Source organism: Strongylocentrotus purpuratus, unplaced genomic scaffold (genome assembly GCF_000002235.5).
Source record: "Strongylocentrotus purpuratus isolate Spur 01 unplaced genomic scaffold, Spur_5.0 spur5_contig_859, whole genome shotgun sequence".
Taxonomy (NCBI): domain Eukaryota; kingdom Metazoa; phylum Echinodermata; class Echinoidea; order Camarodonta; family Strongylocentrotidae; genus Strongylocentrotus; species Strongylocentrotus purpuratus.
The window spans coordinates 508870-523835 of NW_022145567.1; the positions used below are offsets into that span (position 1 = coordinate 508870).

Sequence of the window (14966 nt, forward strand, 5' to 3'; positions counted from 1 at the left end):
TAACATTGAAAAAAAATGTACATTTTAGTAACCCAACTTGGCACAATGATATTTTTAAGAAAGATGTATACTGGATAAAACAAATATTACTTGAATGACACATAAAGCGCCGAACCTACATGTATATACATATATTCTTCTGCGCTGATAGAGCTTCTCATTTGCTTGAAAGTTAAACAAATATGTCTTGAGCCTAAGTTTGAAAGTTGCTGTTGATGGGGAACCAGGGAAAGTTCTTATTTCTAGAGGCAAATTATTCCACAGTTTGGGGGCTGCACAGGCTGCACATGCTCAATCTCCTAATGTTACCTGTGTTTTACCTCTGGGGATTTGAAGAAGCAAAGTATCTTTAGCACTGCACAGGTTGTGGGTATGTCTGTGGGATTTATGTGGTAAGAGCTCTGCAATGTAGCTAGGGGCTTGACCAATAAGTGCCTTGTATGACAACAAGATCTTAAATGATATTCTTTTTTTAATTGGAAGCCAATTGATGCAGATCTCTTAAAAGAGGGGTGATCCTTGTGAATCTGGGTTTACTACAGATCAATCTTGCACATGAATTTTGTACTCGCTGCATACGCCCAATCTGAGAAGCAGGGAGCCCATACAACAACCCATTACAGTAGTCCAGCTTGCTGATAACGCATGCATGGATGATCAATTTCACACTGTCCTCATCAAAGTATTTAATCAAAGCCACATAATGATGGGCTTTCATGAAATAATATATTCGGTGGCCAATTTCAATATGGTTAAAATGCACAGGAAACAATCCATTATTTTTAGAGCATTTTATCAGCAATGGATTTTTCCTGGATATATTACATACCTTGTTTCTTAGAGTAATGTATAGGGAAAATTATCCTTATTATTTTCATCAATTGATTAATTACTTTCCAGGGAATAATTTTGATTCTAAAATTTGATTAGCCATTTTTGTTGATATAGGAAAATATTTTCAGCATATTTTGTACAGGCCTATGGAAAAGAAATTTTGTGTAGCAGTCTTGCAAAAATGCACAGCAAATTGCGATGCAATACCAAGAAAATTATTCCCTGCTTTCTTTGATACACTTTGTCCTCTATTTTAAAGCTCCACAGGTTTCCTGTATTTGTGTGTAATATGACATCTCTATCATGCATACGTTTTGGTTTTTGAAGCTTCAAAGATACATAGACCAAGGAGTTATCATTTTAATGGAACTTTTTGCATCTTTAAGATGATAAAGTTAGACACAAAATAACGCACTTGTTTAAAAATAGTACTTGAAAGAGAATACGCCAAGTGTAATAATTCTACCATAATTTAGGCTGACCTATTTATGAACTGCAACCATTACAAATATACAAAGTCATGAACTGTATGACAGAGTGCGCAAATGCTGCTTCATATCACCACAATTAATTTTATTTCCCTCAATACAGGATATGGACTGTTTGCCACAAGAAGTTTTTCAAAAGGGGATTTCCTTCTTGAGTACCGTGGCATTAGGAGTTGTGTTGATGATCATAACGATGAGGGGACACGTGAACCGGAGCCCTATGTCTTTTATTATGACTATATGGGAAAGACATACAGGTATCTAGAATGAAGCAAATTATGTAACACCAAATGCGAAATGTACTACACCTAAATGTATATCATAGGATGGGATACAACACAGCTCACATCAATTATTGAAGCACTGCATCCAGCAGTACGTACTAGAATAAAAAAATTATATCCCAGGAAGGAAGCAGATTGCCCATGATTGATGCATATATTTTGAGCAAGTACAATGTAAAAGCCAAATATCCTTCCAAGTGCAATATATTTCTCTAAAAAATTTAAATTGTCCGGAATTGAGATTGTCAAATTCCCCATTTTTTAGCCATGTCGTGAACATACATGCTTGTGATTATGTTAACTTGTAATCTCAGTCTACTGACCCATGTTGTATTTAGAGTAATCATAATTTTTAAGATAAAACAAACATCAGCATGAGGGGTTAAAGTTAGTTGCTATGAAAGTCCCGTTAAGATGTGGTATTGAGATCATTGATTTATGATATAGGCTGTATGGGCTTTGTCACAGATTTCATGTGCGTTTTGAATGGTTCTATTTATTGTGATTTCCTTAATCTCAGACTTTACTTGGAATTTTTGAATCATTAAAAAAATATCTTTGAACAGTATAGCTTTCCACTGATCCTTCACAAAACTGATACTAGTACAGTACATCCAAACAATTGAAAACAAAATGTCAATTAATTTACAGGATAGATGCCTGGGATCCAGATTCTGGGTTGGCTAGGTACATAAATGATGAGTGGAGACATCCGAATGCAGTAGTAAAGAAAGTGGTTAGGGACACTACGGTACACCTTTGCTTGTTTGCTTTGGAAGATGTGAAAGCAGGAGAGGAATTACGATACAACTACGGAGTTGATGACCTTCCTTGGCGAAAACAGGTACTGTACAGCAAAATTTATGTTGTGACATAGTCAAAACATGGAATTCTTTATGTACACAAATACAGTAGTTATAAACCAAAATACAACTGTTAGAACAATTATTTCTTGTTTTTGTTTTAAGGATATTTGAAATCTTACATTTTATTGAATATTGCGCTTGAAAATACTCAACCCTGTGTTTGATTTGATACTCAGCATCACACATACCTGATAAATTGTTTTAGTACCTTGTCCTTTGTAATACTTAAAATCACAGCTTTGGTTTAAAAAAGAATATTGAAAGCATTCTGACATAATGTCATGTTTGTTGAAATATATACAATAATAATAATAGCGGTGGGCTTAATACAAGGGATCAAAAAAATGGACATGTTTCAAATTCATTAAGGGATTCCCCAGTTTGATGCGGAAGGATCTCCCATGCATTTTTATACCTTTTTTGTCGAAATCAACAAAAATGAGTTGCTGATAACTTAAAAACTCCGGCCATGGGGGGGGGGGGGGGGGGGGGGACATCATTTTATAACCCAACACTACTTCATTATGCAAAATAGAATGGGTTTTTTTTGGGGGGGGGGGGATTACATGGCAACACTTTGATTTGTAATACTGTCATACTATTTTTTGTTTTTGTCAAGGTTCACAATTGTTCAACTTGTTCTCAAGTTTATGCAACGTTGGAGCAATTTGAGATTCATGCTCTGTATTGTGTCCCGGTAAGTGTATTATAGAACTGTCTTTTGAATGGCGCACCCTCTGACCCCCTGGAATGGTGCGTCACTTCGTCACTTGTCCAAAAATGCGGCGGATTTATCTATACAATGATGCACCCCTTTGTCATATATGCCAACAGTGACAATCCCTCTTACCAGAATTATGCCATTATCATGCATCATTTATGAACTTTGACTGTCCTCATGACGCTTGTGCACCTTTAGTGCAGCTAACTGCTCAGGCTCATGCAATATCGAAATGTGCATTAAAAATGAGGATCGCTTCTGTAGTAAAAAACAAACAAACAAACAACCAAACAAACAAAACAGAAGGGTTACTCGAATAAGATTTGGGCAGGGGTGCCACTGGAATTGTCAATCATCTACTTTCATGACATTGAGTCAAATTTTATGTAAAAAAATGAAATTTTCATTTAAAAAATGCGCTATTAAGATTTTGCGCAAATATTCTGAAAATGAACAGGTCATGTAAAATGTAAATGACAGAGTAAAAATATTGAGAACAAAGACATGTATAGTCTCCAACTGAAGTTTTGCCAATATCATGATGATCAGGGCGACGATCTGTTTCACCTCAATGTTCTAATCATGGTGTTTGAACATGTTGAATCAATGTCTGTGCCATTGCCAATTTCGTAGCCTGCGATATTTAAGGTGAAGTTTCCACAGGAGTTTTCCTGAGAACAAAATCACAGGTAAAGGCCTGAACAGAATGAGGCACCCGGGTAAAGTGCCTGACATTGACGCACCCCTTGGGTTATGTTGTGACACACAAAATGAACAAATGACCATACCCTGGGTCACTAAATGGATGGTAAATGACCCATACCATGACGCATCGTTCCGGGGGGTCAGAGGGTGCATCATTCAAATGATGACTTGACAAATGTATTGTTTGAGGATTTGTTTTTCTTCACATCAGATGGCTGGATCTACATGCATGTGTACATAGCTACTTTCATCCTTATCCACATTGATGCTCTTATGCACTGTACATGTACTAGCCAAAATGATAGAGCTCCTTATTCATTTTTATTTGGTCACCCTGATGACCTTCTTCAATGATTCCTGTGAGTGGTTACTTTATTGGGATTCAAAACATTTTACTATTTAAAGTATACTCATTTTATGTTTGACGTTTCTTTGATGTAGCTGTCATGTAACCATTCCTGTGGGGTATTGTGTGATGTTACTTTAAGCGTTTAACCACCAACCATGCCTGCAGGCACAGTTCCGGGATGTGGGAGCACATCATCATTTGACACTTGATAGATATTTTTAACAACATAGAATCTTTTGGAAATTGGTATCAATGGGAAGTAGAGAAAATTTCCATTATTTCGATTGGTATTTTGATTAGAAAAAAGTATTGTTTGTTTATTTTTAAATTTTGGGTGAAAAGGAGAATAGAATGTACATGCATTATGTATACATGAATGTATACATGGAAATCATGTGGTATAGGTCCTACTGTTTACATGTTGATGTGTTACCATGGTAACCATAATTTTCATAAAAATTACATATATACAAATCATAACCCACTTAATATTATTACACATTTTTCAGATTCATAGTCTTTATGATCACAGAAGAACAGCACAGTGAAATAACCCAACCCCCCCCAAAAAAGTCTACTAAGTGCCCCATTTCGCGCACCGTTTTTCATATGTATAATCATAACTTTAATAAGTAAGGATCGACGTATATATCTGTGATTTTGTGCATGTCTATATGTTAAGCTGACAATGTGGGCAGTCTTATTAAAATAATACCAACCCCATAACTTCACATATTTATCTCTCAATTTCACATCTTTTACAAATCCATAATTTGTAAAAGTTGATTTTCAGTTTATTTGGATACTATGGCAACAAATCGAATGAGTTTTCATTCCAAAAATTTTATCACAATAATTTCTGACCTTTATTCTTTCAAAATATATATGGTTTGGTGTCCTTTCCTGTTTTCAAAATAATGAGGTTCACGTTCAAGTTAACAGAGTTCAATAAAATACATTAAAATGGCTTGATCTGGCCATAACTTCAGAACTGATTGACAGATCAGCTTCAGATTTGGCTTGTGTATGCATATTGCAGGGACAAAGAACAGATTTGATTTTTGGGTTTGAGGTTTACATTCAAGGTTGCAGAGTTAAATAAAATACATTAAAATGGCTTGGTCCGGGGCATAACTTCAGAACCAAGTGACGGATCAGCTTCCGATTTGTCTTGTGTATGCACATTGCAGGGACAAAGAACAGATCGATTTTCTGGTTATGAGGTTGATGTTCAAGGTCGCAGAGTTCAATAAAATACGTTAAAATGGGTCTTTTTCGCTATATCTGGAGAACCATTTGTTGGACCAGCTTACATAAAAATGGCTCGTTCCTACAACGGCTTGATGAATCAGCTTCAGAATTGGCTTGAGTATGCATATGGGAGGGACAATGAAGTGAATGGATTTTAGGGTTATTTTTTTTGTTGTTGTTGTTTTTTTGTTTTTGTTTACCTGTTATTCAATCATTCCCATGGGGTATTGTGTGTTGTTACCTTATGGGGTCCATAACATCTCATTATTAAATATAATCAGTTTTGTCTGTTTTACTTGCTATTCTGTTATTCCTGTGGGGTATTGTGTATTGTTACTTTATGGGGTCCGTAACATTTCATTGAATATAATCAGTTTTATTTGTTGAACCTGTCACTTATTCCTGTGGGGTATTACTTTACAGGGGTCCGTAACATTTTTAAATATAATAAGTTTTGTTTGTTTTACTTGTCATTCAATCATTCCTGTGGGGTGTTGTGTGTTGTTACTTAAGGAGGTCAATAACATTTTATTGTATATGATCAGTTTTATTATGCCTCCGCCCAGAGTAGGTGGTGCCGGAGGCATAATATGTTTTCCGGTCGTCCGTCCCCTTTTCATTCTCGCGATAACTTAAGAACCGCTTGACGGGGCAACTTAAGAGTTGGCTCAAGTGTGCATATGGGATGGGCAATGAACTGATTAGATTTTAGGGGTATGAGGTTCACATTCAAGGTCACAGAGTTCAATAAAATACATTAAAATGCCTTGATCTGGCCATACATGTAACTTCAGAACTGATTGACGGATCAGCTTCACATTTGGCTTGTGTATGCATATTGCAGGGACAAAGAACAGATTTGATTTTTGGGTTATGTGGTTTACATTCAAGGTCGCAGAGTTCAATAAAATTCATTAAAATGGCTTGGTCCGGGGCATAACTTCAGAACCGATTGACGGATCAGCTTCAGATTTGGCTTGTATATGCATATTTCAGGGACAAAGAACAGATTTGATTTTCTGGTTATGAGGTTGTTTTTCAAGGTCGCAGAGTTCAATAAAATACATTAAAATGGGTCTTTCTCGCCATATCTGGAGAACCATTTGTTGGACCAGCTTCATACTTGGTTTGTGTATGCATCTTGGAGGGACAATGATCTAAGTAGATATTGGAATCACAAAATCAAAGGTCAAGGTCAAACATATCATGGTATTTATGGAAATAGAAATAATCAACATGCATAAGCTATACATTTCTGATCTGGCAATGGCGGAGGCATACATTTTGACCACGAGTGGTCACGCATGGTCGAAGATTCATCTAGTTTGACCTGTCACTTAACATTCCTGTGGGGTATTGTGTGTTGTTACTTTATGGGGTCTATAACATTTCATTGAATATAATCAGTTTTGTATGTTTTACTTGCCATTCTGTTATTCCTGTGGGGTATTGTGTGTTGTAACTTTATGGGGTCCGTAACATTTTATTGAATATAATCAGTTTAATTTGTCGAACCTGTCACTTATTCCTGTGGGGTATTGTGTGGTGTTACTTTACAGGGGTCCGTAACATTTTTAAATATAATAAGTTTTGTTTGTTTTACTTGTCATTCAATCATTCCTGTGGGGTGTTGTGTGTTGTTACTTAAGGAGGTCAATAACATTTTATTGTATATGATCAGTTTTATTATGCCTCCGCCCAGAGTAGGTGGTGCCGGAGGCATTATGTTTTCCGGTCGTCCGTCCCGTTTTCGTTCTTGCGATAACTTAAGAACCGCTTGACGGATCAATTTCAGAATTGGCCCAAGCATGCATATGGGAAGGACAATGAACTGATTAGTTTTTGGGGTTATGTGATCAATTTTCAAGGTCATTGAGAACAATAAAATACATAAAAATGGCTCGTTCTCGCAATAACTTAAGAACCGATTGGCGGAGCAACTTCAGAGTTGGCTCAAGTGTGCATATGGGACGGACAATGAACTGATTAGATTTTTGGTATGAGGTTCACGTTCAAGGTCACAGAGTTCAATAAAATACATAGAAATAGTTTGTTTTTGCAATAACTTCAGAACGGCTTGATGAATCAGCCTCAGAATTGGCTTGAGTATGCATATGAGAGGGACAATGAAGTGAATGGATTTTAGGGGTATGAGGTTAACGTTCAAGATCACAGAGTACAGTAAAATACATTAAAATGGCTTGATCTGGCCATAAATTCAGAACTGATTGACAGATCAGCTTCAGATTTGGCTTGTGTATGCATATTGCAGGGACAAAGAACATATTTGATTTTTTGGTCATGAGGTTTACATTCAAGGTCACAGAGTTCAATAAAATACATTAAAATGGCTTGTTCTGGGCATAACTTCAGAACCAAGTGACGGATCTGCTTCCGATTTGGCTTGTGTACATGTATGCATATTGTAGGGACAAAGAATAGATTCGATTTTCTGGTTATAAGGTTGATGTTCAAGGTTGCAGAGTTCAATAAAATACATTAAAATGGGTCTTTTCACTATATCTGGAGAACCATTTGTTGGACCAGCTTCATACTTGGTTTGTGTATGCATCTTGGAGGGACAATGATCTGAGTAGATATTGCAATCACAAGGTCAAAGTTCAAGGTCAAATATATCATGGTATTTATGGAAATAGAAATAATCAACATGCATAAGCTATACATTTCTGATCTGGCAATGGCGGAGGCATACATTTCCACCACGCGTGGTCACGCGTGGTCGAAGATTCATCTAGTTTGACCTGTCACTTAACATTCCTGTGGGGTATTGTGTGTTGTTACTTTATGGGGTCTATAACATTTCATTAAATATAATCAGTTTTGTATGTTTTACTTGCCATTCTGTTATTCCTGTGGGGTATTGTGTGTTGTAACTTTATGGGGTCCGTAACATTTTATTGAATATAATCAGTTTTATTTGTTGAACCTGTCACTTATTCCTGTGGGGTATTGTGTGGTGTTACTTTACAGGGGTCCGTAACATTTTTAAATATAATAAGTTTTGTTTGTTTTACTTGTATTTCAATCATTCCTGTGGGGTGTTTTGTGTTGTTACTTAAGGGGGTCAATAACATTTTATTGTATATGATCAGTTTTATTATGCCTCCGCCCACAGTAGGTGGTGCCGGAGGCATTATGTTTTCCGGTCGTCCGTCCCGTTTTCGTTCTCGCGATAACTTAAGAACCGTTTGACGGATCAATTTCAGGATTGGCCCAAGCATGCATATGGGAAGGACAATGAACTGATTAGTTTTTGGGGTTATGTGATCAATTTTCAAGGTCATTGAGAACAATAGAATACATAAAAATGGCTCGTTTTTGCAATAAATTCAGAACAGATTGATTAATCAGCTGCAGAATTGGCTTGAGTTTGCATATGAGAGGGACGATGAAGTGAATGGATTTTAGGGTTATGAGGTTAACGTTCAAGGTCACAGAGTACAATAAAATACATTAAAATGGCTTGATTTGGCCATAACTTCAGAACTAATTGACAGATCAGCTTCAGATTTAACTTGTGTATGCATATTGCAGGGACAAAGAACAGATTTGATTTTTTGGTTATGAGGTTTACATTCAAGGTCGCAGAGTTCAATAAAATACATTGAAATGGCTTGTTCTGGGCATAACTTCAGAACCGATTGACGGATCAGCTTCCAATTTGTCTTGTGTAAGCATATTGCTGGGACAAAGAACAGATACGATTTTCTGGTTATGAGGTTGTTTTTCAAGGTTGTAGAGTTCAATAAAATACATTAAAATGGGTCTTTCTCGCTATATCTGGAGAACCATTTGTTGGACCAGCTTCATACTTGGTTTGTGTATGCATCTTGGAGGGACAATGATCTGAGTAGATATTGCAATCACAAGGTCAAAGATCAAGGTCAAATATATTATGGTATTTATGGAAATAGAAATAACATGAATAAGCGATAGTGCTAGTATGCATCATCATTATAGAAAGATGATCTGATTAGATTTTGGGGAACATGTAGGTAGGTCAAAAGTCAAGGTAAAACTTTATTTTCAGGTGTTACTCTTGTAATTCCAGGACCATTTGAGGTATGAACTTAAACTTTGTGCTAGTACATGTATGTATCATCATATAAAGATGATGTAATCAGACTTTTGGGTAAGGGGTCAAAACTCACAGGTGATTTTGTTTTCAATTCAGGTGTTAGACCCAAAGCGATATCTTAAAGATAAACTTTAGTACTGGTAATGCGATTGCATTGTGAAAGAAAAGGTGTGGAAAGGATCAGAAACAGTTGATCATGTAGCATGTAAGTATTGGTGTGCACTGCAAGGTTCTGGAGTCATCAAAATCATAATAAATTTGACCGAGTCTTGGTAAAGTAACAAGCACATACACAGACAGCTATGTATGGGACAACACGCATGGTGTCGGGGTTGGTACTACCTTGATTCCTTGTCGTTCTATGCTCATTACTCAGCCAGTATACATTTTCTTCTAAAATTGTTTGGCACATGTCATTTATTTGTAATCTTGAACATTCAGTGTAAGTTTCGTTTGATTCTGTGAGAATAAATTTTCTTTTTTTTACCAGTACTGGAGTTTATCTTTAACTTTCTAAGGTATGAACTTCAAACTGGGTGCTGTTATATATCACCATACATGGTATACATGTATGTAGATGATCCGATTAGATTTGGGGGTATGTAGGTCAAAGGTCAGAGAGTTCAGTAAAAGGAAGATCTGATTAGAATTTGGGTACATGTAGGTTCTTTGTCACAGGTCAAGGTCACAGAGGTGAAAATTCATATTTCAGGTGTTTGGTAACTCAAGAACCATTTGAGGTATTTTTTTTAAAACTTGGTGCTAGAGCCGTCAATCAAATTTAGGTGGGGGCATATAGGAGACACGGTCATTCATTTTTTGTTAAATGTATTCAGTTTCATTTGCTTGACCTGCAATTGAATTATTCTGGTGGGTATGGTGTGCTACATTATGGAGTCCAGAACATAAATTTATACAACATAAGCTCCCCTTAAACAAAAGGCTGTAACTTTTTAATGGAAGGGATTTTTATGAAAATGACTTGGCAGGAATGTTTCTTTTTTTCATTGACAAACTTTAGTATGAATATGCGATATATCCGTTACTGAAATGATCGAAGTGATTGGAGAAAATTTGTAGTCGCATGCTGCGCAACAGAATGATGATGATGATGTTTATTAAGAACAGGTTACCATGCACGTATGAGGGTGCATTACAAATTTAGATAAAACAAAAGAGTACATTAAATATACAATAGTCACAAAACTCTGTCATTGAAAATTCAGGTAAAGAGTTAAAATATCTTACATTTAATGACTTAAGTGTACCAGTAAATAGGTATGCTTTGATGGTGTGCTGCGAACATGTTGCGGTGAACTGTTCTATTCTTTAAAAGCCGCAACAGAGAAAGATTGATGTCCATACATGTAGTTGGTGCACGGCTGTAATGGTGGTTGTTTGAGCAAGTCCTGTGATGAAGACTGCAGTCATCAGCTAGGAGTGTATGGTGGTATTAAGATATCTTCAAAGTATGAAAGTGCATTCCATTCAGACTTGTAATCAAGCAAATTTATTTTGAAAGCTAGTTGTTGGCAAATTGACAGCCAGTGAAGATTGCTCATGATCCCAGAGACGCTTTCATATTTGTTAGCACTCGCTACTATAGCCACAATATTCTGGACTCTCTGCAGTTTATAATTTCAAAATCTGGTACATCATAAAGCAGAGCATTACAAAGAAATGTATTTGTTCATGCATCTGGTTTTTGTACAGTTGTACTTGTAAAGAATATATTTCATTTGACATCTATCCTATATTTTTTACTGGCAGTGAACGTAAGTTTAGCAGGCCTTTTTACCCTGGTTTTAATACCCTAATCTAAATGTTATCAATCGACCTACATTATGGTTGGTCTGTTGTATAATTTCTACAGGAATTTTGGGGCCAAGACTCAAAATATTTTTCCTCATCATCCTTGCATCAAATTAAAGCCTTCTGAATGTTAAAAAACGTGTCATGAACTGGAAACTGGGCCTAATTTTGCAAAGATATCCATGTTATCTATAGTTATTCTTTGTATTCCTTCCAGGTGCAGGCACCTCAGTGTAATGTCCAAACTCCACCTGAAGATGAACAATATTGAGAACTTCTAAATCGCTATACCAAAATCTGTGAAAAAAAAACACTCCAAAAAGCAAGCACATATATAAATATACCATTTCTTCCATGGATGGCGAATATATGTGATTTGTTTCATGGGGTACCATTGTCTTGTGGGGCATATATTTGATTTGTTCTGTTGGGTACATTGTCACACACCCTAGATCCATACCATAGTCTTGTGGAGCATCTACATATATTTGATTTGTTCTGTGGAGTACATTGACACACACCCCGGATCTATACCATTGTCTTGTGGGGCATATATTTGATTTGTTCTGTGGGGTACTTTTACACACACCCCGGATCTTTACCATTGTCTTGTGCAGCATCTATTTGATTTGTTCTGTGGGGTACATTGACACACGACCTGGATCTATACCATTGTCTTGTGGGGCGTATATTTGTTCTGTGGGGTACATTGACACACACCCTGGATCGATACCAGTGTCTTGTGGGGTACATTTACACACACCCCGGATCTTTACCATTGTCTTGTGGGGCATAATATTGCATTGTTCTGTGGGGTACATTGACACACACCCTGGATCTATACCATTGTCTAAATGTTGCATCTATTTGATTTTTTCTGTGGGGTACATTGACATGGGCCTAATTTTGCAAAGATATCCATGTTATCTATATAGTTATTCTTTGTATTCCTTTCAGGTGCAGGCACCTCAGTGTAATGTCCAAACTCCACCTGAAGATGAACAATATTGCCCAACTGTTGTTGAAATGGATGACAAAATCCAGACCCCACCTGAAGATGAACAACATTGCCCAACTGTTGTTGAAATGGATGGCAAAATCCAAACTCCACCTGAAGATGAACAATATTGCCAAACTGTTGTGGAAACAGATGACAAAGTCCAAACTCCACCTGAAGATAAACAATGTTGCCCAACTGTTGTTGAAATGGATGACAAAATCCAAACTCCACCTGAAGATGAACAACATTGCCCAACTGTTGTTGAAATGGATGGCAAAATCCAAACTCCACCTGAAGATGAACAATATTGCCAAACTGTTGTGGAAACAGATGACAAAGTCCAAACTCCACCTGAAGATAAACAATGTTGCCCAACTGTTGTTGAAATGGATGACAAAATCCAAACTCCACCTGAAGATGAACAATATTGCCCAACTGTTGTTGAAATGGATGACAAAATCCAAACTCCACCTGAAGATGAACAACATTGCCCAACTGTTGTTGAAATGGATGGCAAAATCCAAACTCCACCTGAAGATGAACAATATTGCCAAACTGTTGTGGAAACAGATGACAAAGTCCAAACTCCACCTGAAGATAAACAATGTTGCCCAACTGTTGTTGAAACGGATGACAAAATCCAAACTCCACCTGAAGATAAACAATATCGCCCAACTGTTGAAACGGATGCCAAAATCCAAACTCCACCTGAATATGAACAATATTGCCCAACTGTTGTTGAAACAGATGACAAAGTCCAAACACTACCTGAAGATGAACAATGTTGCCCAACTGTTGTTGAAACTGATGACAAAATCCAAACTCCACCTGAAGATGAACAATATCGCCCAACTGTTGTTGAAACGGATGACAAAGTCCAAACTCTACCTGAAGAACAATGTTGCCCAACTGATGTTGAAACTGATGACAAAATCCAAACTCCACCTGAAGATGAACAATATTGCCCAACCGTTGTTGAAACTGATGCGGACTATTGCCCATCAGAGTATGAACAAGATAGCCCAACTGTTGTGGAAATGGATGCGGACTATTGCCCATCAGAGGATGAACACCAATCGGTTGACGGGAATGATGTGTTTTATCCGACTGTTAAGCGAAGTAAAGAAGGGAAGAGAGTTTACAATAAGCATCAAGCATGTTACTACTGCGGTCAATTGAAGACTAAAATTTCCAAGCATCTCCTAGTGTGTCATTGTGACGAAACAGAAGTTGCCCACATAGCAGCATTGCCCAGAAATTCAAAAGAGAGACAAATCGAATTTGAACTACTACGTAACAAGCGAAACTACTATCACAACATTAAAGTCTTGAACACTTCTGAAGGTGAACTTATCCTAGTGAGGAGGCCAGGGGATAAGGATATTTTTGATCAGGAAGATTATGGTCCATGCCCTTATTGTCTTGGATTCTTTAAGAGGAATGATCTATGGAAACATACAAAGTATCTTTGTCATGGTAAGGATTGTGAAGAGACAACAATATCTGCAGGACAGATTAAGCTGGAATCCGATTTACTGCTAGACAAGGGGTCAGGAGCATCAGCATATGTTAAGGAAGTGCTAGCAACAATGAAAGATGATGACATTACTATGATTGTGAAAAATGATCCACTAATCATTCAACTAGGTAACCGTGAGGGGAGAAAGTGCACGGGAGTAGATTCACAAAAGAGGAAACACTATGTTAGTCAGGAGATGCGCAGAGTAGGGAGGTTGCTACAAAACCTCAGAATGCTTGATCACAATGGGCAATCCACACTGGATCAGTTTATAAAACCCAAAAACTTTGACAGGTTCATAGAGGCTGTGCAAATTACAGCAGGGAGTGGTGAAAGCAAAGAAAGCTCACCGTCACTAGCTTTGAGGTTAGGAAATGTCATATCAAAGGCAGCAATGATAAAGAAATGTATGGCATTGAGGATGTATGATGATAATCCCACATCAAGCAAAGAAAGGGAGCAAGAAGCAAAGAATTTCATGACTTTGAAGAATGCTGAATGGGCAGAGAAGGTATCATGTGAAGCCTTAAATACCATGGCAAAGAGAAAGTATGAGAAGGTAGTAGAGCTCCCTTTATCAGATGATTTGAAGAAGTTCTCAGAATTTCTACAACAGGAGATAGAGGCATGCGAAGACCTGACAGATCCAACAACATATAGGAGATGTGAAACCCTTGTTTTGGCAAGACTTACGACATTTAACAAAAGAAGAGGAGGAGAGATGGAGCAGCTGAAGTAAGTTTAAAATTGGTATTAAATGGGCAGAATGCAAGAGTATCAAAAAGAGTTTTACAACATATTTCAAATATATGTCATCAAAAGATTTTGCTTAAAAAAGCCAAATATGTGCTTTTTCCCTATTTACATAAACAGTATCTTTTGGAGAGGGGTGCATTTATGTGTCTTCAGAGGTTGCAAATTTGCTCTTTTATTTGCAGTTTCTATCAGAGAAAAAAATTACACACTGGAGATAAGGGGGCACCTCAACAATATGAATATTTCACACATGACTTCAACCTGATTCATCCCATCTGGTAC

General features: G+C 37.0%; 1 protein-coding gene across 6 annotated transcripts in view; it reads left to right on the top strand.

Annotated features, from left to right (window-relative positions):
* Nucleotides 1-14966, top strand: part of LOC100890715 — a 38799-nt gene that overhangs the window by 4061 nt on the left and 19772 nt on the right. For all 6 annotated transcript variants that reach the window (XR_004066449.1, XM_030998243.1, XM_030998238.1 and 3 more), the window contains exons 4-7: nt 1426-1579; nt 2258-2450; nt 3092-3169; nt 12367-14663. Coding sequence is in view for 5 of the 6 variants with exons in the window: in XM_030998243.1 (XP_030854103.1) it covers nt 1426-1579; nt 2258-2450; nt 3092-3169; nt 12367-14663 (2722 nt within the window). In the remaining variant the exon portion in view is untranslated. The remainder of the gene's footprint in view (nt 1-1425; nt 1580-2257; nt 2451-3091; nt 3170-12366; nt 14664-14966) is intronic.